Source organism: Protomyctophum bolini, assembly GCF_963924005.1.
Source record: "Protomyctophum bolini genome assembly, chromosome: 24".
NCBI lineage: Eukaryota > Metazoa > Chordata > Actinopteri > Myctophiformes > Myctophidae > Protomyctophum > Protomyctophum bolini.
The window spans coordinates 24,730,910-24,757,835 of record NC_137885.1 but is presented as its reverse complement, the minus strand read 5'-3'; the positions used below and the strand labels follow the sequence as shown (position 1 = coordinate 24,757,835).

General features: G+C 45.0%; 2 protein-coding genes across 2 annotated transcripts; one reads left to right on the top strand and one right to left on the bottom strand.

The window, feature by feature from the left end:
• Nucleotides 1-502: 502 nt before the first annotated feature.
• On the bottom strand, nucleotides 503-17,191 carry retreg2 (reticulophagy regulator family member 2). Its single transcript, XM_080758069.1, has 9 exons — nucleotides 16,693-17,191; nucleotides 13,539-13,642; nucleotides 10,909-10,945; nucleotides 10,502-10,628; nucleotides 9,484-9,568; nucleotides 6,889-7,026; nucleotides 4,403-4,515; nucleotides 2,989-3,115; nucleotides 503-2,617 (listed from the first exon to the last, which is right to left on the bottom strand). The coding sequence occupies exons 1-9, from the start codon at nucleotides 17,148-17,150 to the stop codon at nucleotides 1,479-1,481; spliced, it is 2,328 nt and encodes a 775-aa protein (XP_080614195.1). The 5' UTR covers nucleotides 17,151-17,191; the 3' UTR covers nucleotides 503-1,478.
• A 4,587-nt stretch (nucleotides 17,192-21,778) lies between these two features.
• Nucleotides 21,779-23,449, top strand: LOC308311448 (E3 ubiquitin-protein ligase TRIM21-like; the record flags this gene model as incomplete). Its single annotated transcript, XM_080758136.1, has 1 exon — nucleotides 21,779-23,449. One exon carries the CDS (start codon nucleotides 21,779-21,781, stop codon nucleotides 23,447-23,449), a length of 1,671 nt encoding a protein of 556 aa, XP_080614262.1.
• Between the last annotated feature and the right edge of the window lie 3,477 nt (nucleotides 23,450-26,926).

Here is a 26,926-nt window from a genome sequence, read left to right as displayed (position 1 = left end):
CACCGTTTTAAACTTTAGCCGTGGGAAGAAATAGCAGATCTACGAGCTTGCTATTTTTTTTGAAAAACCGTGAAAATGTGTGCAAAAACCTTGACGCGACAGAGGTACGGCCGGCCGACAACAATCAAACTGTCTTCGGGGGTTTTGTAACCACATGAACCCCCCCCTGGTAGCGTCCCTATTCTGGGGCATGTCATAGTAATAGACCCAACATTCTGCCAAATAAAAAGATAAATAAAATAAAACAAAACAAGCGAACATTCTGATAAAACGTCCAGTGTGCTCACAGAGCTCACAGCAACGGGGCCAAAGCGTCGGTCGTCTTGTTTTCGCCGTTTTCGACTCGCAACGTGAGCACAAATATTATAAGTGGTTTTAACATTAAGCGCTAGTGGTGCACCGAATATTCGTCCGCAGAAAATATCCTACTCGTCCGAAAATGGCTAAAAAATGCATTTTCGGGCCTATTCGGTTTCAGCCCTGAATTGGCAGAAAATATATCACAGAGAAGAGTCAAAACACGGGGTTACCTACGTTTTTGTTGTGATGACGTGATCAAAATGCGGCTACAAGCACATCGTGAGTAGTAGTATTGAAGTTTTGCCATTTTTGCCAGTCAGGTACAGTAGCTTTAGGTACGGCCATGCCTGCAATGTCATGTCACTTTTTGTAGGCCTACCTACAAAAACTGTAAAAAAAAAAGGAAGAACAAATATATATAATATTAACCCATTTTGACCTGAGATCAGATCTCAGTGGTTCTTCAAATTTTCAAAAAATACCAGACCTACAAGCTCGTAGCGCGCCACTCGGTGGCGCGCTATGAGCTTGTAGATCTGCTATTTTTCAATAGCTAACACCAAAAGGGGTTCGTTCCCCGCCCAAAATGGGTCAATCATATTCGGCTATTCGGGCTTTCCGCCAACCGTTTCCTATATTCGGAATTCGGTTTGATTGATTTTTTTTTAGAGCCAAATTCAAATAGGCAAAGAAGCAAGGGTACCTAAATCTACCGTTTTGTTGGGACGGAAACGTGGCTTCAAGCACGCCGCGTGCACATGCCTGTACTTATGGCAACAAAGGTATGGCCATAAAACAACTGGTAAAAGATATATATAACAGTAATCATATTCAGCTATTCGGTTTTCGGCCAAGAGTTTCCCTTTCGGTGCATCCCTAGTTAGCGCTAATGTTAGCGCTCCGATCGGCCGACTTGCGTCACGCTGAGCTGCGGTTCTGGCGGCTTGGCTGGCGTAGCAGTGGGTATTATGTACATGTATATATCAGTAGGTATGCATATAAACATGTATCTAGATAGTATATCAGTAGGTATGTATGTATCTATTTCAGTAGCTATGTATATAAATGTACTTGTAATGTACAGATTCAGACTAAAACAATGGGTTTTTGGATCGGTGGGGGAATAGGGGGGGAGGTTGTTCCTGGGTTAGGGGGGCGGGGGCAAAACAGGGTAGAAGCTAGGAGGACTCCTCTGGTTGGTGCAGGGGGAGAGACGGGGGCGTGTCCGTAGCTCCCGAGGTGGCGGTCCCTCCCACATCGGAGCCGACTAGGCTCCGCCCTGCCTCCTCGTCCAGTTCGCTTTGGTCCAGGAGCTCAAAGTCCTCTTCCTCAACGGTCGTCGCGGCAACGACGGCCGTCTGTCCCGGCTCGTCCCCGCCGGGTGTTTTGGTGAAGGTCGTAGCGGCGCGCTGATCAGCCGCGCTGTCATCCTCCTCCGTGGGCAGAGCGCCGGCGACGCTCGTCTCCCGCTCGCCGGGCGCCGTCTCGCTGGGGAGGAACGGGTCCTTTGAGCCGGAACGCAGGGTCTCTGTGGTCTCGCTGGGAAGGAAGTGGTCCTTCGAGCCGAAACGCAGGGTCTCCGTGGTCGCGCCGGGGAGGAAGTGGTCCAGAGAGGAGGAAACGATCGCTGGTTCCGGCTCGTCTTCCACATCTCCGGGGGGCGTGTCGGTGGTGAAGGTAGTGGAACGACAGGCGGCGGCGGTCTCCTCCGGTGTCGTCTCCGTGGGGAGGTAGTGTTCCAGGGAGGAGAGGGTCTCCACGGCGGGCTGGTCCTCCAAGCCGGAATGCAGCAGAGGGAGGTGGTCCTCCGAGCCGGAACGTGTCAGGGCCGACAGAGTGTTCTGCACCACCGCGGAGATGACCGTGCTCACGATATCCTCGCTGAGCGCCTCCAAGGAGCGGTGGTGCTGCGGGACGACGTCGTCGGGTGGGGAGGAGGAGGCTCCTAATCTCTCCCCCTCCTCCTCCTGCACCCCCACGGCCCCCAGGAGCAGCGCTGCGGTAGCCCCGCCCCCTAACCCGCCGTCGCCTCCCGCCGCGTGTCCGTTGAAGTGCGTGTTGACGAAGTGGAGCGGAGAGGCGAGCTGCTGCAGCAGGCTGAGGGGACGCTCCCCATCTGAAGCCTGCAGGGGCCCCTGGTGAGGCCCCTGGACCTGGGGAGGCCCTTGGGGGCCACGCGGGGGGACGTGGAACAGGCTGTGTTCCACGGAGGGAACCTCCTGGATGGCCGGGAGGAACTCGGTCAGGTCAGAGGTCAGAAGGTCGGAGGTCAGACAGGATTCGTCCGGCTCACTGTGGACACTCTGCACGTCCAGATCTGACCAGGGGGAGGAGACAAAAAACACACGTTATACACTACATACATTCATAGTAGTTTGTGTAGTCTACACAAACTACTATAAACACTGCACGTCCACATCCGAGAAAAAAAGTTTATAGAGCACTGGTTCCCACACCTTTTAAACAAATTAATTACCTCAGTTAACTCAGTTAATTTGACAGCCCTAGTAAATATTAGTCTGAAGTTCCAAACTAATATCACGTACATATTAGGCGCAATTCATACTCCTATTTTAGAGCAGAACAAAAGTCAGTTCGGCTCTGTAGAGCCTACAATTTGACGTCATTTGAGGTTTGGGGGGGGGGGGGTATGAATCCACCCTTAGTCTCATCAAGTAGCATCATTACCTTCAGACAGGTTAGGGGTCGTTGCCCGGGACACGGAGAAGCCTCCGCTCTCCAAGATGGACGCCTCCTCGTCCGACAGCTCAGAGTCTGTGATGGCCATGGCTAGCGCCGTTAGCTTAGCATCCACCTGGTGACGACATCATCATGACAAGACTATACAGTCACTTTTCCAATAAATAAAGGGAGCCTCTACCAAGCCCCCATTAAGGCTATTATCCAACGTTGACGATGCCACTACCTACTGGTAAAGACGTCACGTGCGCTCAGACCCGGATCCGGAGCTGAGCTCCCGCTCACTCAGGCCATTGAGTTATAATTGTACTTCCGGAAGTCTTCCGGGTGCTTCAAAACGCCACTGAGCGACTTCCACTGAAAGGAATAGCTTGGGGGCGGGGCTAGCGCTCCGGTTCGGTCTCTATCCTTTATAGCTCTATGCTGGCCTCTACAGCCAGCGGTGCCCGTTGGGCACTGGCCTACTTGGAACGATGCAAGTTGGAAATACATGCCCCACCCAGATGTTATGTCTGTGTCCCTTTTATGCCTATATATGGAGTTCTTTCTCAGGCATGACCAAATATGGAGTCCATGCAGACGTCAGGATGATGTCAGAACAGGCCAGCTCCATATATGGGCCCTGGGCAGGGGCTCTGGGCAGGGGCCCTGGGCAAGGGCCCTGCATGTCGAGAGCTTGTGGAGAGGTCTTTTTGTGGCGGTTCTGGATAACCGTGGGTCCGACCAACTGGACACCGGGCACTGCACCCCCTGTGGTGGGGTGGAACGTGTGTCGAATTTGAAGGTGGGTGGGCTCTCGAGTTACGTGGATTACAGACAGACAGACAGACAAATAGACAGACAGACGTACAGAGACGTGGTGCATTTATAGAGAAGATATCTCAGGCGTTTTGTAAACATTTAGATATTTGATATTCATCTTAGCTGCCCCGCCCCCTTCCTATACAAACGCACTGTAAATTCGAACTCCATTTTAACGATGAAACAGTCACCTGGTGATGGATGTTTGAATACGCAATTATTATTCACAATCTAGATCTAGTGCACAAATAGAACCCTCGCAGGTCCATTTGGATTCACTCCATGTGTACACTCTCAAGAGTTACAGACCTGTAAGGGTCCATTTGGTTCCATGTGTTACACTGTGAACACACACACACACACACACTGAACTGTGTGTGTGTGTGTGTGTGTGTGTGTGTGTGTGTGTGTGTGTGTGTTCTACATGCATGGCTGTTACAGTAGGTTCTGTGTGAACTGATGTGATATGTTCTGCTACGCTACAGCGCTTCAGTCTAACGACATTAAGACCACATTGTCACATGGTGGGAGCACCGCTAACCTCATGTCACACGCACACGCACACAGTAATTGCGGTGGCGTGTCAGCGTGTGTAACTCACCGTGGGAGCGAAACAGGACAGTTCCTCTTCTTCACTGTCGCTCTCAGTCTCTACTCGAGGCTCATCGCCAGATGACTCCAGTTCCTTCTTCACCTCCCTGAGAAGAGCTATTACTGCCAGACACACACACACACACACACACACACACACACACACACACACACACACACACACACACACACACACACACACACAGTGTGTTTAGTGAATGATAAGGGGACGTCGCAGGACAACAGCAGTAGCTGTGTGGGGTGAGTTTAGTGAATGATAAGGGGACGTTGCAGGACAACAGCAGTAGCTGTGTGGGGTGAGTTTAGTGAACACTAAGGGGACGTAACTCCACCGAGTACTTGGGTAGACGAGTGTTGGAGTTGGGATCCGGTTGACTGGGGCATAATTTCTAGGCTATATGACTGCATTCAGAGGGTGGCTTCCCCGTCACTTGAACGTGTGAAGGGGGCATGGGAGGAGGAGTTGGGTATGGACTTACCAGATTCTACCTGGCAGATGGCAGTCGCACTGGTACACTCATCCTCAATATGTATTAGACATGGTTTGTTACAATTTAAGGTTTTACATAGACTACATTTTTCCCCTAGCAGACTAGCCACGTTCTATCCAGACTCAGATCCAGCCTGTGCCAGGTGTGGTCAGGAGTCTGCTACGCTTAGTCACATGTTTTGGTCGTGTCCCAGATTGACTACATTTTGGACAGAGATAATTAGACGGCACCCGGGAGCAGTATGGGTTGGCGCCCCAGCCTGTGTCTTCCGTGAGGAAGAAGCCCAACAAACCCACGGTGAGGCCTTTAGGAGGGCCACGCAAGCCTCAAGCGGAGCCTGCGGCACCACCAAGGGCAAGGTGGAGCCTGCGGAACCGTTGCGGCTTGAGAATCCACCATTCCTGAATGAAGTGCCTGGTGCTGGGAGTCTGGTGCAACGCACAGGGCCTGACCTGGTGAGAGCAGGAGTGGACCTGGTGAGACGTAGGAGGGGCCCGGACAGGTGTCAACCCACAGAGCCTAATCCTTCCATGTGCCAGAATGGTACCTCCCAGTCCCGGCAGAGTAGTTCAGGAGGAACGGATTGTGTGGCCCTGGTTTTTCCCTAATGGGACTTATCGAGGGTAGCTACTGGGACGTAAGTTGGGACTTGATCACTCCCGGCTGGGTCACCTGAGTGAGGGGTATAATGTTGCGAGACCCGAAACCCTGATGACCTTGGGATACATCACTGAGGATACGTCCCAGGTGCATCCATTTATGTATGTATTTTGTTATAATACCTTCTCGTATATTTGTAACTCAACCATAGATCCCAATCCAATAACGGCGCTGTTTGGTGCACCTCCAGAGGGAATACAAATACCAACTCAACAGGCTGAAGCTATAGCGTTCTCCTCCTTACTTGCCAGACGCCTGATACTATTTAATTGGAAAAAAGCAGCGCCGCCATCTCACAAACGTTGGGTGGAGGACGTTATGTCAAATCTCAAGCTCGAAGAACTTAAATATACGATCAGGGGCTCCACTCAGAAATATACCAGAGTTTGGCAACCGTTCCTAACCTACTTTGCGGTAGTATTTTCTACATAACCATTGGCCATCCCCCCCCTCTCTTTCTTTTTGTTTTGTTTTTATTTTATTTTATGTATTTTGCTATATACTTTATTTCAGTTATGGTTGATGTCATAAATGTACAATTTGGAGGGTTCTGTTTTACATTGTATTTCAGACATTTATATATTTTTACATGAATGTTGAGTACTGGTGTTGTTGGTTTGTCCTGTATCTGTCCTGTATCGTCCTGTCTTATGTTAAAAAAAAACTTCAATAAAAATACTTGAATAATAATAACACTAAGGGGACGTCGCAGGACAACAGAAGTAGCTGCACATTGATACGTCGAACTGTTTATTTTTTTTCTTCCCAACCCACACCACAGACCAATCAGATCACCACCTGTTTACATGTCACGCCTACCTTGGAGATAGGAGCCTTTCCAGACTGAGTATAGAGCGCCGCAGCTCCGCCCCCTCGAGAGACCCGGAAAATACTTCCCCGTTCATTTTCCTCATAGACTTTTAGAAAGTATTTATTTAAAGACGTTTACGCCGCGGACAAAGCCAACTCTTGTCGTGACAAATCATCACAACAACAAACACAATTTTTCGGGCTGAACAAATAATTAGAAAGAAGAAGAAAACGGCAGGTTACACATTTTTTTCTTCTTTGTAATTTGGTCCAGAATATTGTGTTTGTTGTCATGAATTCTCACGACAAGAGTTGGCTTATATGGTCTTTAAATAAATAAGTTTTGAAATGTCTATGAGGAAAAATGCATTGGGATTCATTTCCTGGGCCTGCGACGCTCTATTGAGGTGACAAAACAAATCCCTGGAACTACATGTGCTGTGTAGTTAGTTATCTAGTCGGTCAGGTAGGTAGGTAGGTAGGTAGGTAGTTAACTAATAACTAGGTAACTTACTCCTCTTGTCGTGCCGGCGTCCGGCCGCTCCTCCCTTCATGCTGTAGTCCAGTTTCATCAGGATGGGTTCCAGACCCGTGTACATCCTCTGGATCAGCTCATGGTACACCACCAAGGGCCACAGTAACACGCTGAGGGCTGCGCACACACGCACACGCACACGCACACACACACACACACACACACACACACACACACTTAACGAGAAAATCACGAACACAAACAGTATGTAGATGCACAAACAAAAAATTTGGATTTGTTTACAAACATTGTGGGTTTGTTTAACAAACATTAGATGTTTGTTTACACAAAATAATTGGTTTGTTCGCAAACATTTCAGATTTGTTTAGACATTTTGGGTTTGTTTACAAACGTTGTGGATTTGTTTACAAATATTTTGTGTTTTGTGTTTGTTGATAAACATTGTGGATTTGTTTGTGTTTGTTTACACACACACACACACACACACACACACACACACACACACCATGTTTATTTGCGCTCACATTTGACAAGACATTAACACTCCGAGCGGTCTCCGTCCTATCAAATAGGACATTTTACACTGTCCAGATTAAATTATGGTTAAACATTACTTCATTTATAAGAAGTCTACACAATTTGAGAATTGGAATTTTGATCAACTTTTTGCTTAGTTGGTTAATTTAACAGACAGAAATCCAACACCAAGTGATTTTATCCACATGTTCCAACAGCTTTAATGTCCGTCTGTCTGGCTGACGGACGGACGGACGGACGGACGCGTTCTCCAAGCCAATTAATACGCGAGAAACAACCAATTATAGCAGGCGGTTACCATAGCGATGCAGTCACTGCCAGGTGACTCACCACACCCATTTAGACCCGAGGACAATTCTACAAATGCCAAATGACAGTTTTCTGAAAAACCCTATGTTTCTATGTCAGACGTTCTCAAACATGTTCATGTCAAGGACCCCCAAAATTATATGTAATTGGCCGCCGACCCCCATCTGAAAATATGAATTTCTAGGGATCCCCCAAGAAGCAAAGATTTGAATAAAAAACGTTCACTCTGAAATAATATATATTCAAAAGATGTGCGCCATATTTTCACGATTCTTCAAAAATAGCAGACCTACAAGCTCGTAGCGCGCCACTCGGTGCCGCGCTATGAGCTTGTAGATCTGCTATTTTTCAATAACTGAAGTATAACATAATGCATAAAACACCAAAAAGGGTTCCCGTCCAGAATGGTAACAATTAACCCATTCTGACCTGAGATCAGATTCATACGAGGTTTCCACGGGACACACACTGGTCTGATTAACCCATTCTGACCTGAGATCAGATTCTAAAAATGTCAGTCGTTCTTCGAATTTTTCAAAAATAGCAGACCTACAAGCTCGTATCGCGCCACTCGGTGGCGCGATATGAGCTTGTAGATCTGCTATTTTTCAATAGCTAAAGCATAACATGATGCCAACACCAAAATGGGTGCCCGGTCAGAATGGGTTAAAACACAGGTGAGCTGCCAGCTGGTGACTCACCAACACGCCCTTTAGCCCCCGAGGACGCATCTGTGTCACCTTAAACTTTTAACCACTTCAACCAGGACCCCAAACATTATCTGTATTTGGCCACCGACCCCCATCTGAAAATATGTTGTTCCAGGAACCCCCTCAGAATCAAAGATGAGAGTTTAAAAATAATCTCTTTTTAGAGGCACAATTTGAGGAACATTTTCACGATTTTTCAAAAATATCAGATCTACGAACTTGTTTAGATGTGTTCTACAATGAATTACCTAGAGTACCTCTGGTTCTGTAGTCAAGGTGTTGTTTTAAACTTTAGCCGTTGAAAGGCTTGTAGATCTGGCATTTATGAAAAATTGTGAAAACGTGTGCAAATCATTGAATATATATTCATTCACACTGGCAAACGTTTTTAACTCATATCTTTGCTTCTGGGGGGGGGGGGGGGGGGTCCCTGGAACAAGATATTTTCAGATGGGGGTTGGCGGACAAATACATATAATTTCTGGGCTCCTTGACATGAAATGGTTTGAGAAACCACTGACATAGAAACATACGTATTTTCAGAAAACTGTCAGGATTTTATAGAATCTGATCGGAGTACTAAATGGGTTAAAAGGTCAAACTCATAACAGACACAAGGCGTGTAGCGTCACTGTCAGGTGAGCTGCCACGCCCTTTACAGGTAACAAGATCACTGGCGTGGGAATGCAGTTTCTTGTTATAAGCCACTTTGGGCTTGTTCTTTTTTGCAGGTCTTGTTTCTAAAGTGTAGTTGCTAATTCTGGGCTTGTTTTTTTTTCTTCTGTAAAGTGTAATTGTACATTATAGGTTAGTTGCGGGTCTTGTTTGTTTCTAAAGTGTAGTTGCTTATTCTGGGCTTGGTGTATTGTTGTTTAAAACAGTTCTCAAACATTTTCATGTCAAGGAAAAATCCCCCCAAATGGATTTGTCTGCAGAGTAGAGCCCCATCTGAGAGAGAGACAGAGAGAGAGAGAGAGAGAGAGAGAGAGAGACAGAGACAGAGACAGAGAGAGAGAGAGAGAGAGCGAGAGAGAGAGACAGACAGACAGACACTCACCCATGATGTAGGAGATCATGATTCCTGGCACATAGTGTCCAACCACAGCTAGCACTGCACAGCCACTGAACACCATGATGCAGAACTAGAGACAGAGAGAGAGAGAGAGAGAGGTGTTACTGCAACTTTAACCACATGCAATTTACAAATATAGTTGAACTATAGTGGCCCGGAGTAGAGTCGCTGCTTCTTCGCCTGGAGAGGAGCCAGCTTAAGTGGTTCGGGGGAACTAGTTAGGATGCCTCTCGGGCGTCTCCCTAGGGAGGTCCTTGAGGCACGTCCCACTGGGAGGAGACCCCGGAGCAGACCAAGGCGCAGTTGGAGGAAACACATGGACTCACTGGCCTTGGAACGTCTCGGATTCCCTAGGAGGAAGTCATGTTTCTCTGGAGGAGAGGGAAGTCTGGAGCACACTGGTGGAGCTGTTGCCCCCGCAACCCAACTAAGGATAAGAGGTTGAAGATGGATGGATGAATGGATGGATAGTGGCCCTCTGGAGTGAGTGTGGAACTATAGTGGCCCTCTGGAGTGAGTGTGGAACTATAGTGGCCCTCTGGAGTGAGTGTGGAACTATAGTGGCCCTCTGGAGTGAGTGTGGAACTATAGTGGCCCTCTGGAGCGAGTGTGGAACTATAGAAGCCCTCTGGAGCGAGTGTGGAACTATAGAAGCCCTCTGGAGTGAGTGTGGAACTATAGAAGCCCATGGAGTGAGTGTGGAACTATAGAAGCCCTCTGGAGTGAGTGTGGAACTATAGAAGCCCTCTGGAGTGAGTGTGGAACTATAGTGGCCCTCTGGAGTGAGTGTGGAACTATAGTGGCCCTCTGGAGCGAGTGTGGAACTATAGTGGCCCTCTGGAGTGAGTGTGGAACTATAGAGGCCATCTGGAGTGAGTGTGGAACTATAGAAGCCCTCTGGAGTGAGTGTGGAGACACAGTGGCCCTCTCTCTCCAGTACAGTATTAAGGGTGATCTGGTCTCTCTCTCTCTGGTTACTTTATGTAAAGTATGCTCTCTCTACCTTGCCGTGGTGTTGTCTCTTGTACTGTAGCGCCTCCTGCAGGAAGAGGCAGCAGGTCAGGTAACTGTCGGCCAGGTGGAGAGAGAGGTCAGGAATGCTGAGGAGACCGGGGGGATGGGCGGGGTCCCTGAGGGGCGCGCGCGCACACACACACACACACACACACACACACACACACACACACACACAAGAACACCATTTAATCATGGTGTGACAGGAGAAGGAGAATGCATGCTAAGAACACAAGCATGCATGATGATGATGACCTGACAGGAGAACACATTTAACGTGACTATGATTATTAATCACAATCTGTGATGATGTGATTGTGGTTGTAATCATGACGTGACAGCAGGAGTTGAACAGACATTAGAACATTAGATCTATACATAGAGACGTATATATACCTCTGTACTTGGCTGGGCTCGGGATCCTCGGGGAGGGCTGCAGTGGAGAGAATAAAAACATACAATTGTTGTCAAATCACGTATCAAACATATGTAACCTTACATCAGTGGTTCAAATCACGTATCAAACATAACCTTACATCAGTGGTTCAAATCACGTATCAAACATATAACCTTACATCAGTGGTTCAAATCACGTATCAAACATGTAACCTTACATCAGTGGTTCAAATCACGTATCAAACACATAACCTTACATCAGTGGTTCAAATCACGTATCAAACATGTAACCTTACATCAGTGGTTCAAATCACGTATCAAACATATATAACCTTACATCAGTGGTTCAAATCACGTATCAAACACATAACCTTACATCAGTGGTTCAAATCACGTATCAAACATATATAACCTTACATCAGTGGTTCAAATCACGTATCAAACATAACCTTACATCAGTGGTTCAAATCACGTATCAAACATATAACCTTACATCAGTGGTTCAAATCACGTATCAAACATATAACCTTACATCAGTGGTTCAAATCACGTATCAAACATATATAACCTTACATCAGTGGTTCAAATCACGTATCAAACACATAACCTTACATCAGTGGTTCAAATCACGTATCAAACATATAACCTTACATCAGTGGTTCAAATCACGTATCAAACATATAACCTTACATCAGTGGTTCAAATCATGTATCAAACATATCTCTGGGGGTCCCAGCGATAGAAATGCCATTAAATGGGGATCCGTAAACTAATGCATGTCAAACTGGGGGTCCTTGAAATTAAACAGGTTGAGAATCAATGCTAGAGCCGTAACATTCTTCTCTTATGGGGGTCCCTGGTATGTGTTTTCAAATGGGGGTCTGCGTTGCTAATTAGTGTCAATTTGGGGGTCCTTGACATGAAAAACATTGGGAACCAGTGACCTACATGCACCACATGCACACACGCACGCACGCTCAGTCACACAGTCACACAGTCACTCAGTCACCAGCTAGCTAAAGCCAGAAGTACTGTGAACTCATGACTCTTGCTAAACTTTACCAAACATATTCGGCTGGCCTTTTTTTATCCAAGAGGAGATTAAGACATTATTATGAGATTAAAGACCTAACAAAACATGTTATTAACTTATTACAGCCAACGGCTAAACGAAAACACACCTGAATAATAATTAATGTGAATGTCAGATGATTCAAGTTAAATTAACTCAAACTAGAGAATAAACTGGTTTTCAGCACAAACTGTACACCCGAGGCCGTACTAATCTTCTGATACCGTACAATCAGTGTTATTTTTGGCAGCAAATTTAGATTTTAGTTTTAGTCATAGTCTCTCGAATAGTTTTCATTTAGTTTTAGTCACCTGGAATGTTTTAATTAGTCTAGTTTTAGTCGACTAAATCTACAGTTGATTAGTCGAACAAAATGTGTTTTGGCGGGCCTTGATGCCGTCATAATGACTGTTATTTCACTTGCTGAAAATAGCCGATCTACAAGCTCACAACACGTCGTGCTGCATGCAACCAATGACTTATACTGGATCTCTTGTCCACTAGTCCCTTCCTAACATTTTAGTCTAGTTTTGATCTGTTGACGAAATTGCCAATATATTGAGTCTTAGTTTTAGTCATCATAGCTTAGTTTTCATTTAGTTTCCATTTAGTTTTCGTCAGTGGTAGTCGACGAAAAAAAGTTGTCTTAGTTTTAGTCGACGAAATAAACACTGCATACAAGAGTCACATATAGCGCCTCAAATTCAATAGTTCAATATCGGCCTTTATTTTTCATATCGGTATCGACTATCGGCGAATATGCCAGTCTGACCACCGATCCGACACAGGGGTAAGGAAGGGGTCGACAGACTCGACACTATATGGCAGGTAAATAAAAATGTTGGGGCATGTGGAGTTTGCTTTGGAGTTGCCCCGAACTGCAAGTGCACATTTGAGTGAAGAGTCTGCTATAAACACAACACGAGATATATAGCTATAAACACAACATGAGATCACTACACTGGTATCGGTAAACACAGAAATTGTAGCATCGGGATCGGAAACGAAAAAAATTTATCGGGATTCGGGACATCCCTAGTTGATACCATGGAAGAGTCACATAGAGACTACTACTAGTCCCCGAGGGCGGGGTTGGTGAAAGGGCCTTTCTGTGTGGAGTTTGCATGTTCTCCCCGTGTCCCCTAGGGTAGGTACCCTCACAAAAAACATCCTGGTCACTAAACTGCCTACCCCTGGCCAGCCTGATGGAGGGGAAAGGAACTGGTTGGAATAACGTGTTCCTTCCACGCGCTACGTCCAACCAGGGAAACTCCCCCCTGTCAGGTGTAAAAGAGCAACTTGGACACTCAGGCATGAAGGCAGCATGAGTTCAAGTCCGTTGCTCTCCCCTTGTCCCCCATATATGGGGACTAGGTTGGTGGAGGGTGTGTAGAGCCCAGGATCACATTAGATGATTGACACAGGGGTGAAAAATGGGTTACAAAATCGTGGGATAAAAAAAATATATATATATATATTTTTAAAAAAAGAGACTACTACTACTACACACATACAGTACCTACTAGTGTACTACTAATGCAGTACTAATGTAACTCACGGCTGATGAGGACCAGCTTGTGCTTCCATCTCTCCAACAGCATCAGGCCCAGTAGAGACAAACTGATCAGGAAGAGAGGTCGCAGCGACATGGAGGACACCAGCCTGTAACACATACAATACACACATGAATACATTTAGGCCTGACGACCATTCTACAAATGTCTTCAGTGTCAGTGGTTCTCAAACATTTCCATGTCAAGGACCCACAAAGATATTATGTAATTGGCCCCTGTCCCCCGTCTCAAAATATGTTGTTCCAGGGACGCCCGTCTCAAAATATGTTGTTCCAGGGACGCCCCCCCCCCCCACCCCACAAGCAACGATTTGTGTTAAAAAATGTTTGCTGTGAAAGAATATATATTCAAAGATGTGCGCCACATTTTAACGATTAAAAGAAAATAGCAGACCTACAAGCTCGTAGCGCTACGAGCTTGTAGATCTGCTATTTTTCCATAGCTAAAGTATAACATAATGCTTAGAACACCAAAAGGGGTTCCCGTACAGAATGGGTTAATGCATCATAAAATACTGTATAATATAATACTTTATAATACAGCATGAGTCCCAGTGGAGAACAGAGGACGAAACCAGTCTGTTGAATACATACTGTACAAACACATATTGTTGAACATCTGCATTACTTAACCCATTCTGAACGGGAACCCCTTTTGGTGTTTCTAGCGTAACGTTATACTTTAGCTATTGAAAAATAGCAGATCTGCAAGCTCATGGCGCGGCACTCGCTACGAGCTTGTAAGATTTTTGAAAAATCGGGAAAATGTAGTGCAATTCTTTGAATATATATTCTTTCAGAGCCAATGTTTTTTTAACTCAAACCTTTGCTTCTATTCTGGGGGGGGGGTCCCTACTAGAACAACATATTTTCAGATGGGGGTCGGCGGCCATAGAAACATAGGGTTTTTCTGAAAACTGTCAGGATTTAGAAGACATTTGTAGAATCGTTCCCGGGTCTAAATGGGTTAACCCAGTGGTTCCCAAACTTTTTCATGTCAAGGACCCCCAAATTGACACTAATCAGCCCGCGGACCCCCCATTAGAAAACATGCCTGCAGGGACCCCAATCAGAGAAGATCTTTACGGCTCTAGCAGGGATTCTCAACCCGTTTCATTTCAAGGACCCCCAGTTTGACATGCATTTAGGCTATATGGTCCCCCATTTAATGGCATTTCTATCTCCGAGACCCCAACTTATATTGTAAAATCAAAGTTAAAACGATTTGTACACTCTCAGAGTTACAGACCCATAAGGGTCCATTTGGTTCAGGGACCCCCTGGAACTCCCTCAAGGACCCCTGGGGGTCCGCGGACCCCACTTTGGGAACCACTTACTTAACCCATTTAGACCTCGAAAAGGCCATCGATGCTTAAAATACTCCCCATTTAAAGCAAGTGAAATATATCCTTGTGCACGATACTTGATCTGTAAAGCAGTGGTACCCAAAGTGGGGACCGGGGACCCCCAGGGGATCTTGAGGGAGTTCCAGGGGGTCCCCCCCGCTAAATGATGGTTTGGAACCAAATGGATCCTTATGGGTCCAAATGGAGTGTACAAATGGAACCAAACGGACCCACACTCTCGGAGTTGACATTGATTTTACAATATAAAGTGGGGGTCCCAGAAGTAGAAATGCCATTAAATGGGGGTCCGTAGCCTAATGCATGTCAAACCTGGGGGTCCCAGAATGATCTCTATATGGCCGCCGACCCCCATCTGAAAATATGTTGTTCCAGGGACCCCCATCCCCAGAAGCAACGATTTGAGTTAAAACGTTCACTGTGATAGAATATATATATTCAAAGATTTGTTTGAAGCTCTGAGCTTGTAGATCTGCTATTTTTCAATAGCTAAAGTATAACATAATGCTTAAAACACCAAAAGGGATGGGTTCAGAATGGGTTAAGAGTGGATTCGAATCGACACACACGTGCACGGCCACACTCGCATGCATGTGCACGCACACACACGCACACACACACAAGGAAGCACTAAGGTAATACTATCGACAATAATAATGTTGTTACATGGTTGAAGAGAGAACCAGTCAGCCAGAATGTCATGGTTCACATCAGGCCAGCATTCAGCTCTGCTCAGCCGCAGTAAAAATAAACATGGGTGACATGTTTGACATGAGCAGCTTTCAGCTACAACACAGTGAATAGATCAACATTAGTCAGGTAGGGTGGGGCGCAATGATCATCGTACATCGATGTCATCCTCAAGAAGGTCCCTTATTAGCCAAGCTATGAATCTACACTAATAGCTGAATATAGGAGAGGCTAGCGCCCTATATGAAAAGAGTTGAGCCAGAAGGCAAAGCTCTCCGACTACAATCTTTCTTCCTACTGTCACCTTTTTTGTCATGAAGTGTGGGTCATGACCAAAAGAATAAGGTTGCGAATACAAGCGGACGAAATTAGTTTTCTCCGACGGGTGGCTGGCATCTTCAGTCACGCGAGGGAGACTCAGAGTAGAGCCGCTGCTTCTTCGCCTGGAAAGGAGCCAGCTTAGGTGGTTCGGGTCATCTGGTTAGGATGCCTCTCGGCCGTCCTCGTTGCACTTCCCACTGGGAGGAGACCCCGGGGCAGACCAAGGCGCAGATGGAGGGATTACATCGCCTCACTGGCCTTGGAACGCCTCGGGATCTCCCAGGAGGAAATCACTAGTCAAAATATTCTTTAGCTTTGGGTCTGAGATGCTAAACGTCATCAAATGGTGGTCCGTGGCTCAAATGCTGAATAAATATTGAATGGGCCCTAAAACCACTGACAGAGCATATGTATCATATTATATATTTATCAAAACAATGTATTCAGTGTATTAGTATAATGTAGTATTTACCAGAACGGTGTATTCAGTGTATTAGGATATATAATGTAGTATTTACCAGAACAGTGTGTTCAGTGTATTAGTGTATAATGTAGCATTTTGTATTTAACAGAACAGTGTGTTCAGTGTATTAGTGTATAATGCAGTATTTTGTATTTACCAGAACAGTGTGTTCAGTGTCAGCCGTCAGGGCCACAGTGAGGCTGTACAATATATATTTACCAGAACAGGGTGTTCAGAGTCAGGGCCACGGTGAGGCTGGACAGCGGTCTGTATCAGTGTATATATAATGTATAATATTTACCAGAACAGGGTGTTCAGCGTCAGGGCCACGGTGAGGCTGTACAGCGGTCTCTCCCACACCAACAGCCGCTGCAGAGCCATCAGCAGGCCGCCGTAGGGCCGCAGCCAGCCCTGGAGCTTCTGGCGGAGCGCCTCCAGCCGCAGCTCGCCCTCCAGCCCGGCCTGCTGCTCCTCCAGGGCGGCCTCCCGGTCATCCTGCAGCCTCTCTGCTGCTCCCCCGGCCTCTCCGGCCCTGTCAGCCCGCAGAGGAGAGTGCGTCTCCCCGCTACCACCTCCTCCGCAGCCGGGGACAGGCAGCCTCTCTGCTCCCCCGGCCTCTCCGGCCCTGTCGGCCCGCAGAGGAGTCTCCGTCTCCCCGCTGCCGCCACCACCACCTCCTCCTCCTCCTCCTCCAGTACCCGGGGATCCGCGGACCACCAGCAGGGACTCCACGCCTCCTCCTCCTCCTTCGCTCGCCATTGTTTTTGTTTTGGTTGTTTTCTTCTATCTTCTTCTTTTTGCCCCCCCACACCTCCACCTCTTTCTCTCTCTCTCTCTCTCTCTCTCTCGCTTCGCTCTGTTTGTTGTTGTGTTTCTGTGACGTAAGCGTGCGTCAGGGAGGGTTGCCACGTCGTGTGAGAGAAATAAGCAGCTAGGGGTCCATGAAAACAATTAAGCCCAAAAGATTACCTTTTATACAGATATATACATCTTAAAGGCTATTTGAAAGTAGCAGCTCTACAAGCTCACAACGCGGTGCGATGTCACCCATACAAATCTTGTATGGGCCGGCCCAGGGGTCCCTGGCATAATATGTTTTCAGATGGGACAGAACTAAAACACATCGGCACAAACAAGGGACTAAATTCTAAACGCCCTACCAACAGTCATTAAGACATGTGAATCCCTTGACTCCTTCAAAACCGCTCTCAAAGGGCACCTACGGATGGCTGCAATTCGAAACTGGCCTCTGTAAAATCTGAATTCCCCCACCGCCCCCCCCCCTTTTCCCCCTCACTGTATATGTATCCTTTCCCTTTTTGCTTCCTACATGATGAATTCCTGTTCTGTTCTTTAACTACATAGAAGTGTCTATTTGTATGTCTCTAAATGTTTTGATGAATTGAACAATGTGGACCCTGTTGTAAACAAGTGTAATGCTTAATTGGGTCGTCCACTCACAGTTAACAGTCTCTGTATTGAGTTTGTGCTTAAAATGTACTGTAATTCTACAAACTGTTAATAAATATTTCAATCAATCAATCACATGGATGGATGCACCTGGGACGTATATCCACAGCAGTGTTGGGCAGTAACTCAATTTTCTGATTTAAACATATCTTTTTTAAATAACCTTCATTGTAACATCGATATACAGTCAAATATATACTGTCAATGTTACATCAGCAGCAAAGGAGGGTGGACATTGTGAAAAAAAAAACCTTTTGGTGTTTCTAGCATTATGTTATACTTTAGCTGTTGAAAAATAGCAGATCTACAAGCTCGTAGCGCGGCACTCTCTGCACTGCTCACCCGGGTGCCGTCTACATTCCGGCTGCCAACCATCTCTCGGGTGGTCACCAGACTATACCCATGGTTGTCACATAGTCTATTATGAGTCACTATATATATAAATAGAACAACTAAGAACTTAAAAACATTGCATGGATGCACCTGGGACGTATCCTCAGTGATGTATCCCGAGGTCATCGTGGTTTAGGGTCTCGCAACATCCTCACTCAGGTCAATGTGTAAGAATCTTAGGTTTAAAATAAACAAGTAGCCTACACTTAATAAACAACTACACTTTAGAAACAAGACCAAATAAACAACTACACTTTAGAAACAAGCTCACATAAACAACTACACCGCAAACAAGCAACAAAGGGCACCTACGGACGGCTGCAATACGAAACTGGCCCCCGTAAAATCTGAATTCCCCCCCCCCCCCCCCTTTTCCCCTCACTGTATATTTTTCTTTTCCCTTTTTGCTTCCTTTATGATGAATTCCTGTTCTGTTCTGTAACTATATAGAAGTGTCTATTTGCACGTCTCTAAATGTTTTGATGAATTGAACATGGTGGACCCTGTTGTAAACAAGTGTAATGCTTAATTGGGTCGTCCACTCACAGTTACCAGTCTTTGTATTGAGTTTGTGCTTGAAATGTACTGTAATTCTGCAAACTGTTAATAAATATTTCAATCAATCAATCAAAACTACTGTACCATTTACAGTCACAAGCAACTTTACGAAAATAAGGGAAAAGAAGTCACCTAAAGTAGCTTATAATAAACAGACATGGCAACACTGGAGGATATCACGGGGGATGGGATGGGTACGTCACGTCACGGATTAAAGGTACAAATTGCGCCCCATAGCCCGGAGGAGTGACGGTCGGTCGGTCGTGGCTGTGATTGGCTGGCTGGTTGTCCGGGGCGACGCCAGAGCAGAGATGAGATATAATAAGGTTATTATAGCCAATGGAATACAACCACGAACCACCCTAAATAGGACTAAAGTAGATCTGTACATTCCTCCATATACTTTATGTTTACACAATGCTGTACCTCCCAACTGTATATACTTTATGTTTACACAATGCAGTACTCTCCAACGGTATATAGCCTACTTTATGTTTACACAATGTTGTAGCTCCAACATATAGGCCTACTTTATGTTTACACAATGCTGTAGGCCTACTGTACCTCCAACTGTATATACGCTATGTTTACACAATGCTGTACCTACAACTTTATATACTTTATGTTTACACAATGCTGTATCTATATACTTTGTTTACACCAGGGGTCTGCCACCTTTTTGGAATTAAGTGCCATGTTTTTATTTTCTGGATAGTCAGTGTGCCATGTCAACATTAATTTGAATGACACCACATCAACATTTCCAACACATTTTGATTGTCCACGGAAATATCCTTATTTTTAATATTTTCTTTCACATTGCTATAATGATCATTAGTCTCAGAGCATTGACCCACGTATCTCCCAGACTCCCTCCCCAGTCAGAGTTCAGAGTTTTAATGAATGTATAATTACAGTATGTGCAGGATGTAATTTACTGTAAATACAAATGTGAGGGACTTATTTGACTAAATAGTTTATTTTAAACCAAAAGTCCTCTCTCTCACACTTATGCCAGTGTGCCAGTGATCACCCTCCTTAGTGCCAATGTTGGCACCGGTGCCAAAGGTTGCCTACCCTTGGTTTACACAATGCTTATACCTCCAACTGTATATACTTTATGTTTACACAATGCTATACCTCCTCCAACTGTATATACTCTATGTTTGCTGTACCTCCTCCAACTGTATACTTTGTTTACACAATGCTGTACCTCCTCCAACTGTATACTTTGTTTACACAATGCTGTACCTCCTCCAACTGTATATACTTTATGTTTACACAATGCTGTACCTCCAACTGTATATACTTTGTTTATACAATGATAATTTACCATTTTATTATTATTATTATTAAACTCCTCTCACATCACCAAAGAATAATGTACATTATTCACATTTTACAGCTTAGTGTGCAATATAGGCTAAATGTAGGATTTGCCGCTATCTGGTGGTGACACCGGACAATCGCAGCATGCGTCAAGGTTTTAATGTGTGTGTGTGTGTGTGTGTGTGTGTGTGTATTTGCAGGGCGTTGCTGAAAATGAGCACATGTGCTCAGCTACTTCCCTGGGTAAAGAAAAAAAGAGAGAAATGAATGGAAATGCAAGAAAGAAATAAATGTGAAATGGGGTAATGTCAAAATGTAAAATAGCTGGGGACGACTTGGAAATATACTTTTGGTGACTATTTTTTTAATTTTGGCGTGGTGTTAGGTATGTTTACACAGCGGTCTGTTTACACAGAAATATTAGACACCATTAGGTATGGTTGAAAACCAAAATAATTGAGAAGAGATTTTTCAATGGATTCTGTTTGCGAACGCAGTGATTGCGAACGCAGTGAGCACTTACTATGAGACCTAGCAGATCATGTCTGTCTGTCTGTGTGTCTGTCTGTCTGTCCCGCTATCCAAATATGGAGTGTGTTGCATCAGCAATCACTCAGCTCCATATATGGGCACAAAAGGGGCCTGGTCCACTCAGCTCCATATATGGGCACAAAAGGGGCCAGGTCCACATATACAGTAACAGCGGGACAGACACACAGACAGACAGACATGATCTGCAGGGTCTCAGCTGCGTTCGTTTCCCGCGTTTGCGCGTCTTACTGGTACTATTGGGTGTGCTAAATAACATACTAAAACTTTAAGAAAAACAAACAACCAGAAAGGCATCGTTTTCAAGATGGCGTCCACGGTGGAAGATGGGAAATTGTGCAGATCTGTGTTGATCACATGACTATGGAGATAGTGTATACCGAATACTTTACGAGGATCAAAGGTGGAATATTCCCACACAGAGAGACAGCAGAGATCAGTATTACCTCACATCAACAGCATTCTGCTCATTAACACACAAGACTTAAGCCTGGTGAGTACAGTATATTGTTAAGATTTATGGGTTTTCAGTACTGAAATTCCACAGTTGTTCTAATTGTCTGAAGTAAGCATTCCAGTGAGATCGAGTCTACAGTGTGTCTACATGCTTCTAAATACAATAACCTTGGCTTAAACTTCCACCTGACGAAACTTTGGGCAGAGGACATGACATATGATATGCGAGTGATTCAGAATGACACCTCGGAAGTAACGGTACAAAGAGTAATTTTACTGCTATTGCCTCCAAAGTGTGCTACAAAGAGTAATCTTGCTGCCATTTTAAAATAAAATAAATATACGTATTGATATGATGAGATGAGGAGGTATTTTGAGTGGTGCTCAACCTTTTTCATGTCAAGAATGTTTGTGTTAGGGACAAGACGACGTAAATGTTCCCTTCATTGTCAATGGCGTTTTTTCAAAACAAACATTGAACTAAAAACAAACATGTTGTTCCCCTCTCCTCTCCTCTCCTCCCCTCCCCTCCCCTTAGGGAAGTACATGTTGTTATAATTCAAATGTGTAGGTATAAATGGAGGAGTATAATTAAAACAACATGTTTTCACTTTTATTCTCATGGTGCAGAAATGGCGTCCGCCAGCAGCCTCCATTCTGAAGAGCAGTTCCTGTGTTCCATCTGTCTGGACGTGTTCACTGATCCGATCACCACCCCGTGTGGACACAACTACTGCAAAGCCTGCATCACACAGCACTGGGACAGCACTGAGGTGTGCAAGTGTCCACTATGTAACAAAACCTTCTATAGGAGACCAGAATGCTCCGTTAATAAAGTTCTCGCAGAGATGGCTGATCAGTTCAGGAAGTCAAAGGAGCGCAAAATAACGTCCAACGCAAAGCAAGAACCTGCTAAACCAGATGAAGTGTCCTGTGACATCTGTACTGAGACCAAGATCAAAGCTCTGAAGACCTGCTTGGTCTGTCAGATCTCCTACTGTGAGACTCACCTGGAGCCTCACCTGAGAATCACAGCATTAAAACGACACAAACTAATCGACCCTGTGAAAAACCTGGAGGACGTCATGTGTAAGAAACATGACAGACCTCTGGAGCTGTTCTGTAAGACCGACCGCATGTGTGTTTGTCAGTTCTGCACTCAGTTAGAGCACAAGTCACATCGCATTGTGTCTCTGAAAGAGGAATACGATGGACAGAAGGCTGAACTGACAAAGACAGAGTCTCAAGTTCAGAAGATGATCGGGGAGAGAAGACTGAAGATTCAGGAGGTCAAACACACAGTGGAGCTCAGCAAGCAAGATGCAGACAGAGAGATAGCAGGCAGTGTGCAGGTCTTCACTGCTCTGGTGAGATGTATTGAGAGAAGCCAGGCTGAGCTCATTGATGTAATTGAAGAGAAGCAGACGGCAACAGAGAAACGGGCTGAAGGCTTCATCAATGAGCTGCAACAGGAAATCACTCAGTTGCAGAAGAGAAGCTCTGAGCTGAAGAAGCTCTCCCACACTGAAGACCACCTCCAACTCCTCCAGAACGTCACATCCAACACCCCTCCACCCACCAAGGACTGGACAAAGGTCAATGTCCATCAGTCTTCATACGTGGGGACCGTGAGGACAGCTGTGGCTCAGCTGGAGAAGACCCTTGGTGAAGAGATGGAGAAGCTGTGCGATGCTGAGCTGAGGAGGATCCAACAATATGCTGTGGATGTGACTCTGGACCCTGACACAGCACAATGTGACCTCATCCTGTCTGAGGATGGGAAACAAGTGAGTCATGGAGACGTAAAGAAGAATCTCCCAAACAACAAAGAGAGATTCTCTAAATGTATCAATGTCTTAGGAAAACAAGGCTTCTGCTCAGGAAGGTTTTACTACGAGGTTCAGGTTGGAGGGAAGACTGAGTGGGATCTAGGAGTGGCCAGAGAGTCCATCAACAGGAAAGGACAAATCTCACTGAGCCCCAGCAATAGTTTCTGGACTATATGGTTGAGGAATGGAAATCAGTACATGGCTAACGCAAGCCCTCCTGTCGTCCTCCCTGTAAGAGAGAAGGTCCAGACACTGGGAGTGTTTGTGGATTATGAGGAGGGTCTGGTCTCCTTTTATGATGTGGAGACCAGAGTCCACCTCTACTCTTTCACTGGCTGCTCTTTCACTGAGAAACTATATTCATTCTTCAGTCCCTTGGTTAATGATGGTGGTAACAACTCTGCTCCTCTGATCATCTCTCCTGTCAATCATTCAGATTATTATTCTTCTTTGTTTCAGGGCCCTACGCTATAGCTTTGTGTGTTTGTGTGTACCACATTTGTAATGATGTGTAAAGCAGTAACAGGTGGAGAGGTGATTCTAGTGGAATAAAAGACGTGATGTCCGCCATCCAGCATTGCTTTGTTTTCATTCTGCATGCATTGCAGAAAAAAGGTAAAAACATTGAAATACACAAATTCTCTTACCCATTTGTTTACTATGTGGGTCAAATACAAATAATGTGTTTGTTACTGCCTCTGGGGTGGGGTATAGGCCAATATAACGGCATAAAAGGGGGGCCCTTTTTAAATCCTCACTCCAAAACACAGAAGTTCTTCCAAATGTTCAAGGAAAAAATTAACTCAAGTGCAAAACAAAAGTCCCAGTTTCCAAAGCCAAAAATATACTTAGGTCTTCGGTTGGATCTGCATGGAGAGGTCAGAGGTGGTCAGGCTGGCAGGCAGGCACTGAGGAAGGAGACCAACAATTAGGAGCAGGCTAGTAGAGGAGCGGAATATGTTCTTAAGTCTTAGAATACAACTGACCTAGTACAAAAGCACAGCGGTGTGCACTGGCCGAAGAGGATCCATCACTGAGCACTGCATGCCGTCACAGCCAGGTATATAGCCCAACACACACCGTCTGTGAAGCGGGAGCGTGAACGCACGCCTGACGCCGCCGGTGTGGGATAGGTTCATTGTAGCCAGCCAGGTGATTGCGAGATGGGGACCAGCCAGGTAATCGCCAGGACACACCTCCCCACAGGTAGAATGCAGCTCCAACCTAAAGGACATAGAAATAAAAAGTCAGAACGGTGCTACCAGGGCCAGATTAACCCCCATGAATGCCCCTGTGCAGATCATTTTAATGCCAGAATGCCAGTGAACAGACAAACCAAACAGGACAGACACTCTTGCTCTCAAACTTCCAACATGTTGTAAATTAAGTGAATTACAGACACTTTTTTAAATAAGAAAAAATAAAATAAAGAAAAAACACTGTTCCTTTTTTTCCTTTCCAATTTTCTATTGTGCTATCTAAGAGGGGTTAGCGTGCACCTATTGACATATTCAATGAAGGGTTGCCATGTCTGGTAGAATCACTCCCTCTCAATTCAAACTTTTCCAATTGTAAGTAGTGCATAACATCTCTCATAAGTGAAGTGTGAGTCGGAACCTGTGCTTGTTTCCAATTCAACAGTATCAGTCTGCGAGCCAGTAGAGTCACATATTTTACCATGTTATATTGTAAAGTAGACAGTTTGACCCGCGGGCCCCATGACTCCCATAATTGCTGTCAGTGGATCCGGGTCAAAAGGTCTTCCAACAATGTCTGACAGTGTTTTAAATATACTTTGCCAATATGATCTTAGTTTAGTTTAGTGCAATGCCAGAACATATGAGCTAGAGTGTCCGGCGACTGGCCACATGTCGCAGGCTGAATTCACATTTAGATACATTCTGTTGAGTTTTTCCTTTGACAAATGTAACCTGTGTAATATTTTAAACTGTATAAGACCGTGCCTGGCACATACTGAAGAAGAGTGCACAAACTTTTGAGATGTAGACCATTGCTCGTCAATGATAGATATTCCTAAGTCGTTTTCCCAAGCAGTTTTTGAATACTCATTCAAGGCATTCGAGGCATTATTATCTAAACATGAGAGAGAATTATAAATAATAGAAACACCTCCTTTGAGCAATGGGTCAGGTAGAAATATAGATTCCATTAATGAGTTGGGAGGTATGTTTGGAAATGAAGCAGTGTGTTGTGTTAAAAAATATCATATCTGTAGAAATCTAAAGAAATGTGATTGGGGTAAATTGAATTTGCGTCGTATTTGTTCAAAGGTCGGAAATAACCCATCAATATAAAGATCTTTGAAGGAGTTAATACCATTTCTATGCCACACTTTAAATAATGAGTCAGAGAGGGACGGTAAAAAAGCATGGTTAGCGACCAGTGGTGCGCGCACAGAACCCGGGTGCCAACCGAAATGCCTTCGTATTGAGAGCCACATTTTGAGAGAATGCGAGACTATGGAATTCTTTGGCAACTTAGCATATCTTGAGGCCACTGGGGAAAAGATTAAAGCTGACAACGATGTTGGGGGACAACATTGACCTTCAATAAATGCCCATGTAGGCAAATGATCTTGGAGACAAAATGAGAGGGCACGTAAATTACACGCCCAGTAATAAGAGTTTGAAGTTAGGTAATCCCATTCCGCCTGGTTTTCTTTTTTTGACCAGTAAAATGCATTTCAGAAATGTGAATTTTTTTTGTGGCGTTTTTTTGTGGCGGTTCCAGAACCGCCACAAAAAAGATGATATTTGGTCGACTAAAACTAGACACTAAACCATTCCAGGTGACTAAAAATGTGACTAAAACTATAATGTAAACTATTCAAAAGACCGACTAAAACTAAAATACAAATTTGCTGCCAAAAACAACACTGATAGAAAGGCTCAGCCACATCAGATCTATGATGGTGGGACGGACAGTGTGGAGTTAAACGGTGTTGTTGCGCCGCCGAGCGCTGCCGTGAAAAATGGAAACAAAATGAATGGTTCAAAGTCACTTTCAAATGTCGACGGTTCAAAAATGGATGAGCAACAAAAAATAAAAAGGGGAAATCAAACTCACTGCAAAAGCACTGGCAAATAAAAATGTAACTTTACAAAAGGGAACGCAAAGCAATGGTTCACAGAATGAAAGAAATGTCAAATTCAATGACAGTTCTCATGCAAAAGGGATTAAAATGCCTCAACTGGAAGCTCTAATGAAGATGGTTCATGAACAATCACTCAATTACACCAAACCCTGATTCCCTCAATGCCAGGAGGAGGACCATAACGAATGGTACTCGAATGCAATAATGGCTTCATGGAGGATGCAAACTAAACGGCTCACTGAAATGGAGTCACCAAAGTGCAACACACTCTGTATAGTCTGTACATGAGGCTTCCACAAATGTAACATCACAACAGCATGAATGAAAGTGAGACTCCTCATGGGTCATCATCACACGCTGTACAAAAAGTTGAAAACAAGATGACGTAAGCCCAAGTGACACTGTGTCTAATGTTTGGAGCAGCTAGGGGGAGGGGAGGGGGCGGGGGTCTGACAGGCCGAGCTCCGACGCTAAATCCACTGTTGCAGAAGGAGGAGAGAGAGGACACTGGAGCAACACGGACAGTTTAAGCCTTTTAGGACTGACGTAATTTTTTTTAATCCTGACAGTTTTTGAAATACATGTTTCTATATCAGTGGTGCTCAATATTTAATGTCAAGGACCTCAAAAATGATATGTAATTGGCCTCTGACCCCCATCTGAAAATATGTAGTTACAGGAACCGCTCAGAAGCAAAGATTTGAGTTAAAAACGTTCGCTGTGAAAGAATATATATTCTTCAAAGATTTACGCCACATGTTCAAGATTTTTCAAAAATAGCAGACCTACATGCAAGCTCATAGCGCGACGCGCTATGAGCTTGCAGATCTGCTAAA